This window comes from Nymphaea colorata, chromosome 9 (genome assembly GCF_008831285.2).
Source record: "Nymphaea colorata isolate Beijing-Zhang1983 chromosome 9, ASM883128v2, whole genome shotgun sequence".
NCBI lineage: Eukaryota > Viridiplantae > Streptophyta > Magnoliopsida > Nymphaeales > Nymphaeaceae > Nymphaea > Nymphaea colorata.
This window is the reverse complement of record NC_045146.1, coordinates 12,059,411-12,081,085: the sequence shown is the minus strand read 5'-3', so window position 1 is coordinate 12,081,085 and position 21,675 is coordinate 12,059,411. Positions and strand designations below refer to the sequence as shown.

At 37.9% G+C, this 21,675-nt stretch overlaps 2 protein-coding genes across 5 annotated transcripts; both read left to right on the top strand.

The window, feature by feature from the left end:
* The first annotated feature begins 4,503 nt into the window (after positions 1–4,503).
* Positions 4,504–13,051, top strand: LOC116260224 (MLO-like protein 9). Of its 4 annotated transcripts, none has more exons than XM_031638386.2 (17): positions 4,504–4,710; positions 5,194–5,268; positions 5,364–5,557; positions 6,589–6,646; positions 6,803–7,020; positions 8,714–8,830; positions 8,942–9,002; positions 9,164–9,252; positions 9,414–9,488; positions 9,572–9,660; positions 10,645–10,694; positions 10,776–10,816; positions 10,898–11,071; positions 11,261–11,296; positions 11,433–11,500; positions 12,009–12,069; positions 12,415–13,051. In XM_031638386.2, exons 3-17 carry the CDS (start codon positions 5,426–5,428, stop codon positions 12,763–12,765), a joined length of 1,620 nt encoding a protein of 539 aa, XP_031494246.1. In that variant the 5' UTR covers positions 4,504–4,710; positions 5,194–5,268; positions 5,364–5,425; the 3' UTR covers positions 12,766–13,051. The 4 variants fall into 4 exon arrangements, with proteins under 4 accessions (XP_031494246.1, XP_031494247.1, XP_049935539.1 ...); XM_031638387.2 differs by having other exon boundaries at positions 5,345–5,557; XM_050079582.1 differs by lacking the exon at positions 10,898–11,071 and having other exon boundaries at positions 10,776–10,795.
* A 1,565-nt stretch (positions 13,052–14,616) lies between these two features.
* LOC116260226 (uncharacterized) lies at positions 14,617–21,020 on the top strand. The gene is made up of 6 exons (XM_031638390.2): positions 14,617–14,849; positions 16,376–16,436; positions 16,584–16,719; positions 16,822–17,158; positions 20,068–20,199; positions 20,386–21,020. Exons 1-6 carry the CDS (start codon positions 14,747–14,749, stop codon positions 20,829–20,831), a joined length of 1,215 nt encoding a protein of 404 aa, XP_031494250.1. The 5' UTR covers positions 14,617–14,746; the 3' UTR covers positions 20,832–21,020.
* The last annotated feature ends 655 nt before the right edge of the window (positions 21,021–21,675 follow it).

Below are 21,675 nucleotides of genomic sequence, written 5' to 3'. Positions count from 1 at the left end.
AAAACTGTGAGTTTTTTTTTCTCTTATAAAAATAATAAAAAAATTTAAAGATTGGACCATGTGGGTGGTCGATTTTGCACCAAAACTATATTGTTTTTTCTGTGGGCATACGATTTATATCTTCGTTCTACATAACATACTAGAAGCATTTGCTAACGAAGCCAGAAATTTCAACGAAAAGGAGAACTAATTCAACATAAACAATCAAATATATCAAAACATTCACGACCGAGAATCTTGTTTCTCTAACCGACCAGAGAAACCATCCTTCTAGCAGCCATTTCAGACGCCTCTTATCCATCCACAGAAATAAAACCAGCAATAGCGTCTTCTATCTGTCAACGCTAAATCTGTAACAAAAAGAAGTTGTGGAATTGAATAAATGGTTGAAGTCTCGATAAGTCGAAAGGAAACGAACAGACGAAAGTGCTCATCTTGCGTCAATCATGTCCACTGGGTATAAAGTTAGGTTCTACTTTTGGCAGTCATTTCAATATAGGCGGTGCGTCACTGTTGGCATGGTTAGTCTGGTCGCAAGGGGTCCATTTTTATGGAGAAAAAAACAAAGTTATTTAGATTATTGTGTACTTGTGGACTGTACATGACAATATTTCTACACCGATTCATAACATATTCATAAGACTCCTCCCCAACATTTCACATTGCTTTGAAATGGATGCATAGGATGCGGTTTTGACATGTGAAAAATAAGAACATTTTAATATCTTTGTCATTGTACGAAAAATTCTAACCGTGCAAGGGAAAAGAGAAATAGAGATTGTCGATGTAATATTATATTTATATTATGTATACTAGTGCAATGTGGGGCTAACATTCAACATACATTCAATCATGCAGTCTCAATTATTTTGTGGAAAATTTACAATGATCCTGATGAAAGAAAGTACTGTGAAAAACCCACAGCTTCTGCAAAAAAAGTTTGAAGTTCCAAAAACAGTCATCCCTAACAATGAGCCTGAAATGAAGGAACAACAAGATCACTAGAGAAGCATTGCATCCCCTTTCTTTCTTTCTTTCTTTCTTATTTTAAGGCAAAGGCTTGTCTTCGGGGACCAGCCATCTTTATCTCGGATTTGTTTTTCCACGTAAATTTAGTTCTGATGACATAAGTCACGCGCCAACCACACCTGCTCAGCTGGACGGAATGTCCAAATACGTGACTTCAATATTTTATTATTTTTTGGTATGAAAGGAATATCATGATTCGTCCTTTACAAGCTTTTATTTACGCATTCTTAATTTTTTCCGTATTTTCCACCAAACTCAATTAGTAGATGCATGATTAGGCTTTGGGATGACCGGAATGTCCTTCTACTTTAAAAATGAGACATAAAATAACGAAATAATTTTATTTTTAAAAGAATTAAACGAAATACCCCTCACAAAAATCTCTGGCTGTCTGCGTATGAAAAAGCAAGGCGTGGCATCGCCGTTTTTGTCATTTTTTGTTTATTCAAACACAAAATTTTCTCTTTATATTTCTAAGTCAGTTTGTGTCACGTCAATCACTATACTGGGCTTTTTAGTCCATTTTAAACTCCTGATATATTTGGTCCCGGACTTGCACCTTAGAATCGATGAGGGCCAGTGGATGATTTTTTTTTTTTTTTAAGCGCTTACTTAGGAGAAGCCGTCACCTAACCCACAGTTAATGTATATTCTAACTTGGACGACGCACCCATTTAACCCAGTTTTGTGAAGACTTATAGTTTTATAAAAGTCAAATTTGTTTAATTAGTTTTAAAAACCTTTGTGTTTTTTTTTATTTAAGTGACGCATTCAAAACCCGGGTTGTCCGATAAATTAAGGGGTCAGTTTTTTCATTCTTTTTTGTAAAATCAAGTTTTGTTAAAATCAGGTTTTCCTCAAACCCAGTTTTGATGATACCCAAACACTCTAAAAACATGATTTGGGGACGTCATCCAAACACCTCTCTTTTTTATAATGAGTAGTTTAAGTATGAAAGTTTTGCTTTTTTACAAATAACTTGAAGAATAATTTTTTTTCACTTTTTCTACAAAATCAAACTTTGTCAAGACTGGGTTTCCTTGAAATCCAATTTTGATAACACCTAAATACTCAAAAAACATGATTTTGGAGACCAAACCAAATTAAAGTGTCATTCAATCTCCCCCTGAAAATTTACTCTTCTGTTCGATTTATCTTACACCCTTTTTTCAATATTTAGTTTACTAGTTTAAATTAATTAAAAAATAAAAAAAGAGTGAAAACCTATACTGCCTGGGCCCTATACTGCCTCGAGAAGCAACGGTACGTCTATCGGCCGATACTTTTTTATAATACGCACAACACCGGTCTGTAACTCTTATAATTAAAAAAAGCTGTTCCAAAGTTTCTGATTTTGCTTAAACAAATTAATCATTGTCAGATGCATTGATGGGCGTGCTTGTACTTTCCTTTTAAGGGTTTGGAGGCTAAAGGACTTATAGTTTTCAATTGATTTTTTTGTCCCGCTCCTCACTAATTTAAGCATATAGAGTTTCTAGAAGACTTCCCGGATTTTCACATGAAAACTTATTGCAATTTGGCATATAAGAGGTGTGAAATTATATTCTAGAAACCTTTTTCTTAATCCATAACCATGCTGCAAGTGGATTCACCACAGGTTTGAAATTAATGAATCGTCTCTTTAGTTCTTCTGGACGCGCGTAAATGGTAATTTTTAGCTTATAAGATTTGAAATAGTCAATCTATCAGCTCTTATTAAAGTTCACCGTAGACTTCACCATTAATATTAAAAGTAAGTAATCTTACAAGTGCTATTAAATGGAAGAATCTTATTAACGCCCATGCATAATAAATGATAGAGAGAGAGAGCTACTGAATCAGAAAAAATGCAATTTGATGTTATCATATACTTTCGACTAAGATCAAGAGATGTGCTGGAGATAAGGAAGATAAATTGTTTTTTTATTATGTTTTCCTTTAATAATGAGGGACCACCGATTTTTATCGAAAGGGCCGGGAGATTGCAGCCTTGAGTATTAAAAAAACTGAACGAAAGAGAAAACTCCAAGCCCCTTGGATGCAAAATTCCATTGGCGGGAAGCGGGGAAGGATATATCTCCATGTAATTGATAGTATGAAATTTTGGTTCCAAAGCTGGAAATGATGCGTTTGATAAAACAAGAATTAAAACTCTACAATTGACAAATTGCAACCTCCCTGACATGTGCCTTAAAAAAATCCTAAAATTCTGGAGTCATAATTTCACTCCCTAGAGTAAAATTACAATTTCGAAATTTTAATTTAAGAATGAGTTTATAATTCTGGAATCAAAATTTTTTGCTTGATAACGTAAATCCCATTTCATAAAAGATGAGAATTTTAATCTTATAATTCCACAATCTCGGCCTCATTAAATGTCCTTACATAGCTGTTTGGTAGTTCAATGTTTCATCTGAACTTATTCCAATATTTTAGACAAATTCGTAGAACAACAGTGACAACTAAATACTTTGAAATTTCTTAAAACTTTTCGTTTAGCATTTGTATGATATGAAAATCTGAAGTCCTTCACTTCAAGATCACGATCCAACTCGATTTCTTTTGGAAGGGACCTTGTCTGTTCGAGCCATTTAAAAAAAGTAGCACTCAGAAAATTGATAAAATTTTGAGGGCCTGCATGAAATTCTTGAAGGGTTAAAAAAAAAATTCTTCTGTCGCATCATCGAACAGATTTATAAATGCCAATGTCGTCAGGTCAACCGCAGTCGGGGCAAAACCGTTCAGATTCAGAAATGCACACTTGGTCAAGAATTCACGATTCATAAGAATTTCAAGTTTTATTGGTAAATAATTATAAGAAATTTATGTAAAAAAGTAAATAAAAATTTTGTCGCTGGCACGCCAGCCTATATCCGCTAGAGTTTTTTTTAACCTCGATAAGATATGCTTTGACCGTCTGTGGCTCTGGTCCACGTCCGGCATGATCAGTCCGAGTCGCGGGCCCCATCTGCAATAGGTGCGGTCAAGGCCCAATTCTAGGTCCCGTCATTTTCCCGGTGGGCCTTCCAGAAACTAGGTCCGCCGCCTGCTGCCTGCCACATGATTCCATCCAAAACATGTATCCTTACCAAGCTACATCTCATAATATCACCAAGTCGTCCGGTCTCGTTTTTTTTGCCCTTTTCACTCGTAAAACGTTGTTGTTCTTAATGATTTTCTCATATATATATATTTATATATTATGTTTAATTAATATGATATTGTTTTAAGTGGATTCGGATTGGATTCAACATCCTGTTACTATTGCACTGATCTGTTCGGTCACGAGGATACCGTTTTAGCAACCGCATTAAACCTTATGATTTTCCGTTGTCCTCCTGCGTTAAAAGGTGTATTTCTATTTCAGTGCTTCTGACATTACCTCCTTGGAAAAGGTCTGGAGAAAAGTGCTTACAGCTAAAAGAGGACGAAAGCTTCGTTTTGTGATCACGGCCGAGAGGCAGGACTCAGAATGGAAATTTGCTTTTCGAAGGAAAACCAGTGGTTCAGGGTGGATACTATTGGCGTCTTCGTTAGGATTGTCGGAATCACTGTCCCTGGTTCTTGGTCACAGACGTCGAAGCCCTGGGCGATGAGGCGCTTCCACACCTCGACCTTCTCCGAGTCGAAGTCGCTGTCGAGGAGGGCCGATGTGCTCACGTCCTTCGGGCCGTCGTAGAGGTGAGCGTCTGTTCGGACCCTGAACACCACAGTCGACGCCTACGTTATGCTTGCCGTCGTTGGCCGGAATATCTTTTCCCGCCACCGCCGCTCTTCCGATAGCCTACTCTCTCTATCCCCCTTTTCTGTGGTTCCATCTTCTTCTTCTTCTTCTTCTTCTTGCTCAGTGGGAGAGCAAGATCTTGATGTGATCGGAGAACAAGTAGTCTGCGATCGATGCCCTAATGGGCAAAATTTTAGCTTCAGGAAAGAAGCCCATGGAGGGCCGACTTTTTTTCACATAATAAAGTAATCGATTCGAGCCTTCGTTCGAAGATTTTCTTTGTCTGCATTTGATGGCGCAGGGTGAAAACGCGAAATATCTCACCTTCTACACTGAGTTTCCCGGCCCACGGGCGGGCCCCACTTTCGTACGACTTTTCTTTTTCACTTTAAAAAATCCCCACTTGATTCCGACGTAAATGGCTCTTCTTCCGAATGCAGTTTTTCCACGTCTACGGAAAAATCAGCTTCAGATTACAGGGAAGCACGAGAAGGGGAGGAAGCGTGAGTCTGCATGTATGGAAAATATATTTATATCTTGGGATTGAGCTTCATTTTTCTGTTCTGTACCTTGTACCTTCCTGATTCGCAGAAAGCTTTCCTATTAGCAGGTTTTGCTTCCTTGGTTGGAGAGGATCTGGGGAGTGCCGGCTTAAGGTTGGGAGGTTGAGGAATGGCTGGTGGAGGTGGTGAGGAAGGTTCGAGGACTTTGATACAGACGCCAACATGGGCAGTTGCTCTTGTCTGCGCCGTGATCATAGTGATCTCCTTACTGTTGGAGAAGGGCCTTCATCATATTGGAGAGGTATGAGACTAAAAAGCAACGTTGCTAGTCTTGTTTTTGCTTGATGCTTTTTTCCCTTCTTCTTCTTCTTGTGTCAGAGGCCTACGTCAGAGTTCCTTAATGCATATTATGGCGGTAGTCTTTTTTCTTTTTCTTTCTTAGTGAAGTTGGAAAAGAGGCAGAATGAAGTGATCTGGACTGGCGGGATTTTGAAGTTTATTGGCGATTACTATGGGCATTAGTTTGATGGGATTCTGTGGATTGGACGCCGACTCCTTCGAAGATACTTCCAGCAAAACGAAGCCAAGGGAAAATAGAAGCTTGGCGGAAAGTTTTGGCTACTGTTCTGTTTGGAATTACCGAGATAGAGGGTGTGGGGAAGACGTGGGACAAAAATATATTATTTCTGATCACCTCTTGGAAGTTGATATTCCGCATCATATTTGAAGAAAGAAAATCAGAAACCAAATTAACTCGTCTTGGTGGTCCTGAGAAACGAGAAACGAATAAAAACAATACTGAATAGGTCTTTCTGTTGGAATCTGATGTCTCTGTTTTACATTTGCCGATTTTTGAAGAAGTGCTTGTTGCAAATAATTAATTTTTTTTTTCAGCACATCTTATTTTCTGAACTGTTGTTCAGTTTTCTTTTCCTCAAGCCCATATCACAAACAGCAGAAAGGAGCTTGGAACAACTTATTCGTTCCACAGTTTTGTGGCACTTTTATATGTTCATGTCTTTAAATTTTCCGGTCGTTAGTGCTAGCTATATATAGGGTTTTCCTTTGAACTTATTTCTTCGTGTTTCAATTTTTCGATGGTTATGGGATTTTTTATTCTCTCTCTAAGAAGCAACACTGTGCATTCCTATTCTTGTTCTGTTGGATTAAAAAGAGAGAAGAACCTGCTAGAGTTATTTAATTTGCTCTTCTATTATGTTTCTGTAAATAACTGATTCTTTTGTTTTCGAAAATAACTGATTCTTGTTAGTTCCTTTTGATCTTCGTTGGAATGCATTTTAGAACTGACATTCTCCAATGTTGTACTGACAGTGGCTTACGTCAAAGCAAAAAAGGGCTCTTTATGAAGCTTTGGAGAAGGTTAAGGCGGGTAAGTACTCCATCTCTATAAGCAAAATTGCGTGCTTTTTTTGTTTGACGTGCACTGTTCATGTTCTGTAGGATTGCCATTACCTTCCCGTGAACGTTGCCTCTGAACTTGTCCGACCAATAACTGTCACTCGTATTCTTGTTCGTTTGATGGCAGAGCTTATGATTCTTGGGTTTATCTCGTTGCTGCTAACTTTTGGGCAGAACTACGTCGCCAAAATATGTATCCCTGAAGGTGTGGCCAACACTATGCTGCCGTGTCATGAACCAGAAAAAACTACTGGCCATAGACGATTGCTGGACTTCCCATACACAAGCATGACATCATCTCACAGAATCTTAGCCGGTGCTGCAACTCCAGTTACATGTAAAGAGGTAAATTTCCCATGCTTTCTCTCTCTCTCTCTTTCAACGAAAAATGTTTAAGTACTGGGAGATCCTCTAATGCAATTGTTGTATTGGCATGTGAAACCATATTTACCACAGTTTGTAGGCATTAATTTTGGTTTTAGAGGAAAGGGTGCATTTCTTGTAAGAATTTTGTTTTGAGGTTTCTATGCTTAACGGTAGCTATTGTTTCCGTGAACCTAGTAAACTTCACAAAGGTTTGTCCTAGGACAATATCAATCATGTAGTTCGAATACAGAAATAAATTGGGCAACAGACATAGAGCCCAACATCCATGTAAGGAATGATTTGGATTCTCGACTTCTCCTGTACCTTGTTGCATTTGATAACCAAAAGGAGCTATGACCCAGGATGTACGGTAGTATTAGACTAAGATATATATGGTTCTTATTCTCTTTTGGAATTTATTTTCAATTTGGGATATTCTCATGCCCTTCCCACAATTGGGCTGTTGGGCAACGTTATTCCTAGTGAGTAATTATTTTTCTCCTGTCCAGGATTCTGCCTTGGAGGGTTTTTTTCTTAAAATCTAAAAATGAAATAAAATTTTTTCTCATTTGTTTCTGTCATAACCATAAGAACCTTGAATACACAAACACAACCTTGGATGGACTTTGGTAGGAAAAGGTTTCTCACTTTTATGATCCTGGTGATCCATGCAGGGAGCATAATAACTTGTTGCAGGATAATCCATGAATGAGGATGTGTAGACTGTTCGATGTTGGGTGCTGATAGAAAAACATAAACAACAACAAAGCAGTTGCAATAATATCTAGATGTTCCTGTAGATTCTGCTATACATGCTGGCCTTTAAGTTAAAATATCAGATGTTCTTAGTTTTGTGGCTCCATGATTCAATTGAAAAGAAAAAAATTGTGTTGCCATGTTCTTGATGTGGCAAATTTATTTTGGAGCATCCATGGAATACACTATTGACCTTTCTTTTCTTTTGTATATATTTGATAATAACTACACGTCTACACCTAGCGACAGGCCTAGACATGGCCCCTTGGCCCTTCCTCTCGAAGAAGCTTTCATTATTCATGTGATTCTTCATATAGAATGATGAAGTTGTCTTTGGTTAATTTGGCAGATCTCACATGGTTGTAGTATCAAGGTTTCAATTCAAGAAGCTAGAGATCGTAAGTTAGTCTGTTTCGCTGAGCTACTGATGTTGGTGCCTTTTCCAGCTAGAGTGTGCTTCCTACAGTTCAGCCCCTCTGTTATGGTTATATTTGTCGATCTCAGAGTAGAATTTTTTCTTGATTCAAGGTTGGCATCTTATCAAGAAAATATGTGAGCAATGTGCCTTTGTGATTAACCCAAATACTGGTAGATGGAAACAATAGGATGGTTGTTGATCTGCAAACGCTAAGATTCTTATCAGTGTATTCATGGCCTTGGAGCAATAACAGAGTCAAAATTGAGGGGCACTAATTCAAACAATTTTAGATTTTTAGGGGCACTAATATATGAAGGAGCAAATTGTTGAAAATGCCAATATGTAAAATCAGGCAACTCTGTGGGCTGGTGCGGGAGAATGGCCACAACAGCCCACATGTGGTTCTGCTACTGCTTTGGAGGCAGTATTTACTGTTTCATCTATTGACTATGTTTGGACTAAAGTAGTGCTGATTATAATTGCATTTTGCTTCATCAGGGAAAAGTGCCACTTATTTCTACTGGAGCAATCCATCAGCTGCACATTTTCATTTTTTTCTTGGCAGTGTTTCATGTGGCATACAGTGCATCAACGATGGCCCTTGGGAGGGCAAAGGTTTGGGACTATCAAATTCAAGTTACACTCAACAAGGGTTGTTGTTAAAATTTACCTTTTGTCAGGTAAGAATATAGAATAACTTTCTTTCTCGAATCAATTTCTCCCCAGATCCGCAGATGGAAAGAATGGGAGAAAGAAACTGTATCCCCAGACTATGAGTTTTCTAATGGTAATGTTTTCTTTATTAGACCATTTGACACTTGATGTCAATCTCCAGCACTTACTGACTTGGAAATTGTTATGCTTGTGAGATGGCTTAGATTTTCTATGGTATTTTCTCCTGACTATTCTCCTTCAACATATGCAACTACAATGTTGTGAATCATACAGATCAATCAAGATTTAGGTTTACTCATGAAACATCATTTGTGCGGCAACATACAAATTTTTGGACTAGAATCAGACTCCTGTTCTATCTTGTAAGTTTCTTTCATTCAATAAAGTATGACAAGCTTTGTTTTCTCCCATTTTTAGTAGTCTATGTCTGACAACTTCTAAACTGGGGATGGTACATCCGTAGCCACCTTTCTTTTGTTATGGAGGGAGACTAAATTTTGGCCAATTAAATTCCGTTTTTCAGGCATGTTTCTTCCGTCAGTTCTTCAGGTCGGTCAGGAAGGTGGACTATTTGACTATGCGACATGGCTTTGTTGCAGTGAGTTTCATATGTTTAGGCTCCTCCTATTTGAGCTCAATTAAGTTTATTTCTTAAATGGATTGACTATATGGCTTCTGTAGGTCCATCTATCTCCTGGTGCTAAGTTTAATTTTCAAAAATATATTAAAAGATCCTTGGAAGATGATTTCAAGGTTGTGGTGGGCATCAGGTATGCGACTTTATTCTTCATTACGTTACATGGAGAAAAATTAAATCTTTTTTTTCTTCCAAAATATTTTCTCAAGATCTATATTGGTTGTTTAATTTTTTTTAATTTATTAATACATCTCATATAGAATATTGCATGTATGTACTGACACTGACTTTTCTTCATGCCTTACTTCTGTTTTTAACTTAGAATCTTTGGTATAGATTGGAAAGTTGACTTATGCTTGTTTTCACATTTCTTATATTATAGTTATGCCTCCTGGATCCTGATCCTTTTTATTGGTCTTTCTGCTCAAAAGCATGTTTGACTGGCCCTGCATCTAGTGTACCTACATCTATTAGATGTTTCATGCAGATTGGGAAATTTCATGAGGGACAGACCAGAAAGTTCATTTTCTTTTTCTCTCTCGGAGCTGGAATACATGTGAATATAAACTTGATACTATCTTAGTACTTGATGTAGAATAACTAGTTTGTCGAAAATATGTATGTTCAGGCTGTATTTCTCATCAAGCCAAAGGAGAAATGGATTGAGCGTTTTCTTATTGGCTAGTTCCAGCATTTCTTCAAAAGATGGATTAGATACCAATCATATGTTTGCCCATCTAGTTATGTATTTTCTATGTTAATGTGAATCAATAACTTCTGTCTATTTTTTATTACTTCCATATAAGAGTGTAGAAGGAAGTATGATTTATCTGACGTAGGTATCAAGAGAAATATCATTAATTACCTAAGGCCCATCCAAAAAAATGAAGTACCTTGTTCTATTTTTCAATTCAATAGGAAGTTGGAAGTGTGGAAAGAACTTTGACCTTTCAATGGCAAAAGGGACATCTATCTTGTGCTTATTTTTCTGTCTGTCAGTTGCCATGTTCTCAGTGAAGAAAGCAAAACCCGTTCTTGCTTTCTGCTTTATACAGTTTAGGTTCTAATTCTTCCCTTTGATTGCCATATTAATATTGTTCTGCTACATGTTCAACAGTCCTCTTCTCTGGGCATCAGCTGTAATTTTTTTGCTTATCAATGTCACAGGTGAGTTCATTTAGATTTCTATTTACCTGAATATCTTAATGTCATGAATACTATTACTAAGATGATTACTCCTGTTCACAGAGTGGTATGCATTGTTCTGGGTAACCCTACTTCCCTTAGTTGTAAGCACCTCCAGTACCAAATTAATTTAATATTTCTGCAAGTTCAATTGGCCACTTCTTAAATGCATTGAAATGTTACAGATACTATTGGCTGTTGGTACTAAACTGCAAGCAATTATTGCTCAAATGGCACTCGAAATCCAAGAGAGACATGCTGTAGTACAAGGAATTCCTCTTGTACAACTCAGCGACAAACATTTTTGGTTTAGTAAACCACAATTGATATTGTCACTCGTGCATTTTACACTGTTTCAGGTAATTAATATGTTTGTCATAGCTTTGTCAATTAGAACCTAAGAAATAATCCATTACATGCCCAAAAAGTGTTTTTACAACCGCATTCAAATTCTGAAAATCTAACGTCAGTTGTTGCTACTTATCAGCTTTCAGCTCATCTTGTCCTTGTCCATTGCCTAACTGAATGATTTTACCCGACATGTGCAGAACGCTTTCCAGATAACATATTTCTTCTGGATTTGGGTAAAACTCTGGCTTTCTATTTTGTTTGTCCCTGTGCATGTCTTTGCTGTGTATCTCTGGTTTGTATTTATTTTTCAGTTTTTTTTTGTCATATCAGTGATAGTGAAGTTCCCTATTTTTCATTCTCTGATGGCAGTACGAATACTCGTTAAAATCTTGCTTCCACGAAAAGCTTGAACTTGTAATTGGGAGGGTCGTCCTTGGGTATGTATTTCTTCTTAATTCTGTATGTCAAGCCTGTCTAAACATGTAAAAAGTCATATTTTCCATGTCCTCGTATATAAAAGGACACTGGTATAATCAGTTGCCCCCATGTACAAGTTAGACTCGTCTAATGCCGCAGAAGTAAATGTTGATAGTTGAGGATGACCTTAGTAATTTACTTTATCTTAAGGTGATTCCAATGGTGAGTATAGAACGGTGAGTACGATAGATTGCAATTAGACAGTGAAGGCAAGTCCAATTTTGAAAGACGAAGAAAACCTTGGATTTCAAGTTGGGGTCCTCCAAAACATGAACGTGATGATCTTTTGTCTTTCGTTTGAACTCATCAGTGTCCGCGGCTGCAAAAAAAAGATTCAAGTGGAATTCACTTGCAATAAAAATGACAAAATCACCCATTGTATTCTGAAGCATTGCTGGCCTTTTTTATGAATGAAGGTGGTAAACTGAAACTTACTGCTTCAGCTCTAATATTTGTCTTGTTCTGCAGATTTTTTGTTCTGTTTTTATGTAGCTACATCACTCTTCCTTTGTACGCGTTGGTAACCCAGGTAAATATTTCTCGTTAAATATGTATGACGTCAGTATCACTATAGAAATTTAAACACAACTGTTAAATGTCATTTCTCAATGTGACAATGTCCCATCTACTGCCAATAAGTTGGTTCTTCTTCCATTACTTGCAATGAGCCTTGACAATTGACATTCTTCCAAAGTATCTAATTGCGTGGTCCTTTGACAAAAGGAGTTAGAAAGCTCTTCAACCATCTCTTTACAAATTCAGCAGCGAGAACTACATGAATCATGTGTATACATTTACAAGCAGTTCATATGCTGCCAAGGATTTTTCATGATATGCACAAGTCATGGAACCCTGTTCTTCAAATCATTTGCAGATGGGTTCACACATGAAGAGATCCATCTTCGACGACCAGACGTCGAAGGCCCTCAGGAAGTGGCAGCAGGCTGCGAAGAAGAAGCATGAGAAGCCTACTGGTGGAAGCCCCAAGGCATCACCAGAGCACATTGAGCGTGTAATGACTACCGGTCGCCAGGCCCGCTCACGCTCAATACGCTTGGGTGGAAGTAGAACATACTACTCGGACCACGAAGTGTCTGATATAGAGGCCGATCCATCTCCAAGGTTGCCGTCCGGTGGTGGGAATCATGACATTCGGCCAAGTGAAGAGCAGCATCCCAGGGATAAAACCAAGGGCGAGGATGACTTCTCCTTTGCAAAGGCCTAAGGTCTTCATGGATTCTCTACTGTGCAAATGTACTCCCAAGCTCATCATTTCATTTCTTGTCTCTACTGTTCCCTCCCATTCGGGTGTGCCCTCACCAGCTAATCTCTCTCTCTCTTTTTCTATATATACATATATACACTTGCGAATCATTGGAAGTTCTCGCTTTTGTGAGAATGTAATGTAGCACTGGTGAGGTGGTGATGCCGATTGGTGGACAGAACAATGTTCGAAGATCTTTGAGGCAGTTTGTTGCTTCAAATGAAATGCGAGATCATCTTCTTATCCAGGACTGGGAAAATCTGCAAAAATGTTCTTTCTTTTTTCTTGGCATAATATTGGCAAACACTTACATTTGGAAACAGGGGGAAGAGATCTGCTTTTAGCGGCTATTTTCAACTGACATGTGCCAGTGCTTTTAAGCACCACTGGCCCTTGTTTGGGCATTTTTGGTGTGGCATCTTCATCAGCACCACTATGTATATTTGGTTGTTTAACTGCTCAAATACGCGTAGGATGTTGAAAAATGTAAGAATAACGAAGTCTAGATTTTTTGATGTACAAATTGGTTTTACAAACTTACAAAGTTTGATTAACCACATTAAAAATCCCGTTTTTTAAATTCTACATCCCTGAACATGAGCATCTGTCTGTACAGTTGAACCGCGAAATAGAGAACACAAAATGCTTGGGGCTGCACGTCCGATGGCACTAACAGAAAGGTGTCTTCCGTAAGAACAAAACCATAACTTCTGGACAATTTATCATTCCACGTACGTTTGCTGAAAAAAAGTTGACGGCAAATTGTTGTTCTCTGCCTTTGCTTAATTTCAGAAATAGAGAACACAAAATGCTTGGGGCTGAACATCCGATGGCACTAACAGAAAGGTGTCTTCCGTAAGAACGAGACCATAATTTCTGGACAATTTATCATTCCACGTACATTTGCTGAAAAAAAGTCGACGGCAAATTGTTGTTCTCTGCCTTTGCTTAATTTCAGTGGACTTTTGTTTACGTTGGTCATGTGTTTGAGAAAGTATCAGAAAAACTACGCGGGAAAACATGTTGAGATGTTTTCTTCCATCGTTAGTTTGTAATCCTCAAAGTGAGGCAAAAATTGCAAACAAAATAAAACTACTTCTTTAACGTCTGTGTGTCGGTGAGAGAGACAAAACGTCTGTCTCAGGAGTTCTTTCCGCCATTCAAACAACCCATAACATAAAAGAAAGTGTGGTTTCAGTTTTTTCTTTAGTATCGTGTAACTCAGCTTCATCTTCTGCATGCAATTCTTTTTTCCATATTGAAATGGAAAGATAATCACCTGAAAGCATGAGAAAATCTCTTCCACATAAAACGTCACGACAAATTTCAGAAGCCCTCAAAATTTACAATAACTGCGAAACTTTGACATATTTACAAAAATTGCTTTGACATTTGTAAAATTACAAATAACTTCCTAAGGTCATAAAATAATTAAAAAACGTTAAGATATTCTTTAAAATATTTTATTGTTAATAAGAAAATTCTGCAAAAGGAAAATAAATAAAAAACTGCATTTTAAAGTTTTTTTCTTCCCTCTTTTTCTTTTTATTTTTTTCCTGTTTTATTCTCTGCGATGACTAATAAATGCAAAGGCACCCATGTTGATTCAAACCCCTTTGACAACCTCCGACGGCTTGTCTCATGACTCGTGTCAATTTCGGACCCGGTGGTGCAGCTGCTTAACACAATATTTAATAAATTTATTGTATTTTCCTCAAAGTCGTTTTTCCACGATAAATCCTGTAAAGCTTTTGATTTACTTAATTAAGTAGCCAACAGCCGGTGTACAAAGTCGAGTGAAGGGCTTTGATGCCGCGAGTCCACGAATCTCTGTGAAAGATTTTTGTGCCTCTGCGACCAAATCACGAGGCAAGGAAACGTTTGTGCTGGGGAAGTGGGTCGTCGCCACTCGCCAGAGACCGGGAAACGGAGTGGGAGAGAGATGGGGCGGGAGGTCGCGGAGAAGACTCAGACCCCGCTTGAGAAGCGGCCGTCGATTCTAATGGTCGGTTCCTCGAACGCCGGGAAACGGACTCTTCTCTCAAGTAAGGAAAAATAGATACACACCGAGACACGCCTTCTGTTCACCACCTTCGCCGTGACATCTCCATCATCTGTTCTTGTTTCTACCTTTTGGATTGCTTTCTTTGTTTGATTTCTCTGTTTTTCTCCATTTTTTGGAATCTCTCCGTGGTTTGTATCCAGTCTATGACTCAATTTTGTTCAGTCCCTTTCCCTGAAAGTTTTTCTTTGTACAATTCCTTCTTGATCCTGTAGAAAAATATTTTTTTTTCTGTGCGTCACAGTTGACATGTTTTCCTAGGTCTTGCTAAAATTCATTTAGTATAGCCTTATGGTTCGCTTCTAAAGGTGGTGCATGGGATCGGGTTGTTAGAGATCCTAGTTTGTAGAATTGGGAGCTGCATGGTTGTGGCTATGGGCGATGGAAGTTGGAATGTTTCCAGATAAGTAAATTTTTTGGATGGATGGTTAGTAGGTGGTGATTGGTTAGCGATTCATGTAATCAGCTTGTTGTTAGAACTGAGTCTGTAGATTTTTTCTGTATTAGCTACAATCATTGACAGGAGCTGCTGCCACCTTTGAAAATCGTCGTTGGTTGATGAAGCTTGTGCATACATGTAGGGTGGAATATGTAATCAGTGAATTTTGAGAACCGACATTGATTTGGAGCAAGGACGGCGATCTTCTCATAGTCCAACAATTGCTTGAAGTTGAGAAATTCGTAATGCGTGCGTGCTGAACAAATAGTCATTCGTTTATTACTGAGGAGTCGAAGACAATCAAAGTTTCTTTGGCATTTGAGTGAGCTGGACACTGAGGATTGCAGTGTGGTGCTTTAAATATTTCATCATATAGATAAATGCGTTTTCCTCTTTTTGTGGCATTATAAGACAAAAAGGTATTTTAGATTGAATATGGAGACCCTCCCCGTGGTTGAATGTACCAAAAAGTGTTTCCCCAAATGTCTTGGATTAGTTTCTAATTTCATACCGCTAAATGTTAGAGGTCTTTCCGTATTTTGTTTAAACTTTTGGTTGGGCTTGCATTAAGTTTTTGTTCTCCTCTTGCATAGTGGAAGCCTTTGTTGGTTCCTCTTAGAAATTGCATCTCACAAAATGAATACTGGAGAATTACTGAAAGCCCACTTCTGAGCAGACATTGAGTAGGAAACTGCATCTAAAATATGTCATCTTTGACAAAGAACTCCTCATATTCTGCCAATTTGTTGGGATATTTCAGAGAATGCTGATCTATATATAACAGAAGTGGTGTTTGAAGGTTTTACTTTATTTTCCTTCATTTTAATGTACTTCATTTCTATTTATGTTCTGTGGTTTCTTCCTGTTAATGAATCTCTGGAGTCATGCTTTTTTGTTGTAAATGAACATGCTTCTTTTCCAATGGGTCATCCTTTTCTGTTTTCAAGTTAAATACAAAGCAGAAACAAAGCATGTCTTTTAGCAAAATGCAACACATCTTGTCCTAAACATGTTTGCCTTGCAAGGTGTGAAAATTTAAATGCCTTGTTCTATTTATTTATTCCACACAGGACTGATTTCAGAAGATTTTCTGGATATGGGCGACATAACATCTAAATGTTCCTGCTATGGGTATGCCACTTTTTCTTGACACAGCTTGTGAATTGAGTTCTTCTTATGTTTTGGGCTCCATTTATCTTGCTAGATGGTTCCAGGTTGTGCTCTTTGCCATTGCCAAACTGAAGTAATAAGAATAATTCTCTTTGGTCAAAACAACAGGTGGACAATTGATACGAAATATTATCTAGCAGATCTTTCCATATGGGTGGAACATCTTGGTGATAGTTTTCCTGAGAATTTGTCAGTGACCTACCAGCAGCCATTGGCACTGGTGATGGTGTTCGACCAAAGTAATGTGAGTACCCTTACAGAAATATGTTGATTTACTTTGAAAAAGTTGTAGCGGTCCATGTAGTTGGCTATGATCATCCTATCCTAAAAAGCAAATGTTATGCAGATGTCATCTTTTGTAGCTCTCCAGGATTGGGTTTCTGTGAACAGTCTCCAAAACTTTGAAATACTATTATGCGTTGGTAACAAAGCAGACCTTCTTCCCAATCACTTTGCTTTCACTGAATATAGAAGTCGCTTGCAAAAGCATGGGGAATGCTCCAGTGATCCACATCCGGAATTCCTGGATTATGGAATCCTTGACAACGAAGGTTGTAGCTTACTTAGTGGAGATGAAGTAGAAGCAGATACGCCTGAGATCGGAAAGTTGTGCATGGATTGGTGCAGAGAACACAACATTGAATATGTTGAAGCCTGTGCAGCAAATGCTGATTTTGACAAATGTGAGGATCATTAAACTCATACAGTTGTGATGATGTTTTCCAATTCTTTGCTAGTATATATATGCTAGTGTTGGAAAACTAGGTGAATCCTAGTTATCCTGAGATTGATCTGATTCTTTTTACTTTCCTAGTTGCTGTGGAGATTGGAGAGTGGACATTTGCTCTGGAACCTTTTAACTTTTCATTTTGTTGATTAAAGTGATAGCCATCAACCAGTCCTCTTTCCTGATCTGATTGGATTATTTTGAAGAAAGCACTCTTTTTCTGCTGTTTGGACACAAAGAAATTTATATTGGATTATTTGTAAGCTGGTATCAAACAAGGCACTTCTCCAAATATTTGGATTACAATACAAAATAACCCAAAAGTTGTAAATTGTAAGATAATTTTTCATCTTCACCTTATAAGTTAGTGATTGTACCAAAATATTTATTAAAGCATGGTTAGTTCAAATGGTTAATATATTTCATTGTTAAAGCTATTGCATATCGAGTACCAGCTTTTTTAGCCAGAAGAAAGAAGAATTTGACTCATCACCCTTCCCATTTCTTATCTAGATTTTACATGAACTTCACTTAAAGCTTATTTTGTATGGCGTACTGTTTCTTGTCCTGGATTGGCAGCTATGCCATCAGCCTTCCCAATTCTTATCTAGATTTTACATGAACTTCACTTAAAGCTTATTTTGTATGGTGTACTGTTTCTTGTCCTGGATTGGCAGCTATGATGGTACCCCTAACTTTCTCTTGTTCCGTCATCTTAATGAAGTGGCAAGTAAAGTACAGTGTTTTCCTTCTAGTCCACCTTGAGGAGTACTCTCACATTAGGGCCACATCACATGAATAATTGCTAGTTCAGCACCTTACACTAATCATAGCTGATTCAGAGGTCTTTTTCATCCAGCCCAAGGGAATGAGGATAGTGACATGGTCCTACTCCTAGGACATTGGAAACCTCTTCCTTTTGTAACTTGGGACAGGCAAATACAAACGTGTCCGAGAACGTGATTATTTGAGTTCATCATCCTGTTTGCCAATGTTCAAGTCATTGTCCAACTCCAATAACAGTGCTGAATGGTCATTCATACTGAAACGGGATGAGTCCAAAGCAGTGTCATTAAATTTTGAATGAAGTTATTTTAATTGTATCGGTTGATCCGTGTTGAGTTGGTGATAAGTCTTCTGATTCTTATTCATTTTTTATTATTTTCATATTTTGGATTTTACCAAACAAATAAAACAAAGGTGTAACTTTTGCATCTCAAAAATGATTATAGTTCATTGGTTTGGCTGATTTTCTAAATCTTTTTGAGGACAGTTTGATTCAAAAACTGATTTCAACAACACTATCTGACTTCTATGTGTTACGAGGCATTAAAATAAATCGGACTCTTAGGCAGTAAACCGTTAGAGCTTTTGAAGGAAGACACCTGCAGTTGAGCAAAGGGTAACTCAAACATTCTTGGCTTTCTAAATTCTAGATTGTAACCACTGGTCAGCGACCAAGTTTTGGAATTATAAAAAATGCCCCAACCAGACAAAGGCCCTTAGTGGGTCTGTTATGAATTTAGCCATATTAGTAAGAATCAGATATCAGGAACTAATAACATGAACCGGAGAGGAGGTATGCCATTGCTAATGGTAACGAACCATGTGAAAGATTAATACATGTTATGTCGGCACGAATTCATGACAGACATGTGAAATTCAAGGTTAATATTGCTTAAGATGATTCATGTCACAGAAATGTTGATAAAGACTCTGCATTCCATTCTCCGTAAACTCATCAAAGAATAGTAAGAGTCAATGAGTCATTGAAACTGCTATTGTCAAATATGATACGGCACTCTTTACAAGCTGGTCTTGATTTGGAATTATTACCCAAAAAAAAAACATGCTTGAGATGAAAGTGACCACCTTTTCAAAAACGTTTTGGTTTTTTATGGGGAAAAGATCTAAAATTTTCCACAATTACCAGGAACTGCTGGAGCTTATCAGTAGAGCATGGAAAATGAATGGATGGGACTGGTGAACCCAGTAAAATGGATAAGGCATATTTATAGGCATCGTTATAAAGAACATTATCCTGCTTAATCTGCTTGTATTTCCTTTTATATGCAGCTATGCTTTACTTCCGATGCTTGCACAAAGTGCTGTCCTACCAAGTAATGATGGAGATTAAAAGCTCATGGCATGGAAAAACACAATGATCGTTGTGTTTCTGATGAGCAATTTATTCTTCTAGGTTACTAGGCTTAGCTGTCAGGATTCTTTGGGAAAACCATCTCCTTATGATATCAGAATCATTTGATAAGACTGAGGATAAGACTCCACTGAGTGGCTGAGATTTTCTCTGGCAGGCTTTATTTCAATTATATTCATTGTCTGGTTGACTGGTTCTGTCGTATCCTGAACCATTAAAGCACTTTCAGTGTTTTTCATTTGTGCGAGTCTATGAGTGGCATGTTGATATACTATAAAGTGTATTTTGCAGGTGAGAAATTCCACTGCTTTCAATTTAGTTAGTATGTTGATGGTTGATTTATCTTTTGAGTTTTGTCATCTGATACTAAAGCAAAATTTTTGAAACTTTTTGTATAAAGAAATTTACCTTTTCGGTCAACAATAAACTACTAAACAATAGGAAACAGTACTCTGGTTTGGACATGAATACCATGAATTCTGTTCCTATTGAGCATGCACATCATGTGTTGAGTGTCACAGAAGTAATGGAGTAAAAGTAATGCCTTAAATTTCGTGATTTCTATTTATTCCAGCACCATCTTAGATATTTCTGGCTCTAAGTAATATTATAGCATGCTTATTTGAGCCACAACTGATACTTGTTTTGAGTATGCTGTGTTTTGCATGCACTGTATACAAACATGAAATATATTGCCCTTAAATCAGGTCTATCAACTAATGGAGATATACAAGGAGTAGATCGTGTCTATGGTGCGCTTTCTGCTTATATGTGGCCGGGATTGATTATGAAATCTGAAAATAAGATGCCTCATGTGTGTGCATATTCATTTGAGAAAGGTACGGCTGATGAACTTTGTCTTATGTTCTTGAGTACTGAACTTTAACTTTTTTTTTTTTTCTGATTCTGATAAAAAGTATTTCCATCATGATGCTGATAAAGATGCTTACATTCTCCAATTTCTGATTGCGATGAAAAAGTACTTCCGTGATGATGCTGATGAAGATGCTTAAATTCTATGACAGTATCTTCAGATGAGTCTGATATTGAAATTGAATATGAAGTCCTATCAAAAGGCTCAGCTGAACCCTGGGATGATACAGATGACACGTGGGTTGCATTGAGCAGCACTGATAGAGCTGAGGATTCCAAAGAAATTGCTAGTGAAGATGTTCCAGTTGACAAAGGCATTCGGGACTCTGAACAATGTAAGGATTCTGCATCAGATGGACTTGTTTCCACAGCGGAAGAATTGGCATCTTCTCCAAAAGCAGGTGAAGGCACAACTGAGCCAGAACATGTGGATACAAGCCGGGGCTTCGAAGATTTGGAGCAGTTAATGTGTGAGATCAGTCATATGCGAGAGAACTTGAGGCTGATGCCTGACATGCAGAGGAAGGAGATGGCAGCAGCACTTGCCATGAAAATGGCCGCTATGTTCGCAGATGGTAGTGATGAGGATGCCAGTTGATGCGCGGGCAGTAGTTATGGGGATGCAAGTTGATGTGTTGATGTTCGGAAGCTGGAACGAGCAGAGAGTCATCTGTTATAAGTCACGTGCCGGTTTTCATTTAAAGGCATCAAGTGTGTTATTGTAGTTTCGAGATCTTATATTTTGCCTTACATTTTGAGGAAGTTACTACTGCCCGCATTTTATTTACCATGGAGATGAAGCCTACTCTGGCACCGTGCCGAAAAACCTGAAAAAGCAGCAAGTGGAAGAAGGGTAGGGAAGATGGGAGAACGGATGTGGTGGTCTTCTCCAGAATAACTTGTCAATGAGATCGAACACTTGAAGCAGATGTTCTCATCCAACCATTTTCCATGCAGCCAGTGGACTTCATATAAGGAGATAATCCAATGAAATCATAGAAAGGAGATAATTGACGCTTATAATAATGACCTATAATAGAAAGTCTCCATTAAGCGATCTTACATCCTCTAGAAATTGATTTGACGGATTATACGATCTGTTCATGAAAGGCTAACATCTTAACACGATTCGAAATGGTATTACTGGGAAGTGTCTGATTGAAGTCATTAAATTCCTGAAAAATCGTCCTACCTTTTTCCTATTTTTCCGAAGTCAAGGTGGGGCGAGGACTCACTAGTTTATTGATGCGGTCCTTTTAAACCCTCAATATTTTGGCTGCCGTTATAATCTCCTCTTCCTTCTACGCAAGTGACAACTAGTTGAGTATGCAAATTCTTTGAAAGCTAGGACAAGGCAGTAACGTGGAACTTTTTTTCCTTATTTTCCCAACAATTTTATATAAAATAACTGACCCTCACCAAAAAAGGGATCGGCTGATGCG

Coding starts and splice junctions, on each gene's coding strand:
- LOC116260224 (XM_031638386.2), top strand. CDS start 5,426: ATGGCTGGTGGAGGTGGTGAGGAAGGTTCGAGGACTTTGATACAGACG. Junction 6,647..6,802: donor TTTGGAGAAGGTTAAGGCGG/GTAAGTACTCCA, acceptor GTTTGATGGCAG/AGCTTATGATTCTTGGGTTT. Junction 9,489..9,571: donor TGCGACATGGCTTTGTTGCA/GTGAGTTTCATA, acceptor TGGCTTCTGTAG/GTCCATCTATCTCCTGGTGC.
- LOC116260226 (XM_031638390.2), top strand. CDS start 14,747: ATGGGGCGGGAGGTCGCGGAGAAGACTCAGACCCCGCTTGAGAAGCGG. Junction 16,720..16,821: donor TGGTGTTCGACCAAAGTAAT/GTGAGTACCCTT, acceptor AATGTTATGCAG/ATGTCATCTTTTGTAGCTCT. Junction 20,200..20,385: donor TGCATATTCATTTGAGAAAG/GTACGGCTGATG, acceptor ATTCTATGACAG/TATCTTCAGATGAGTCTGAT.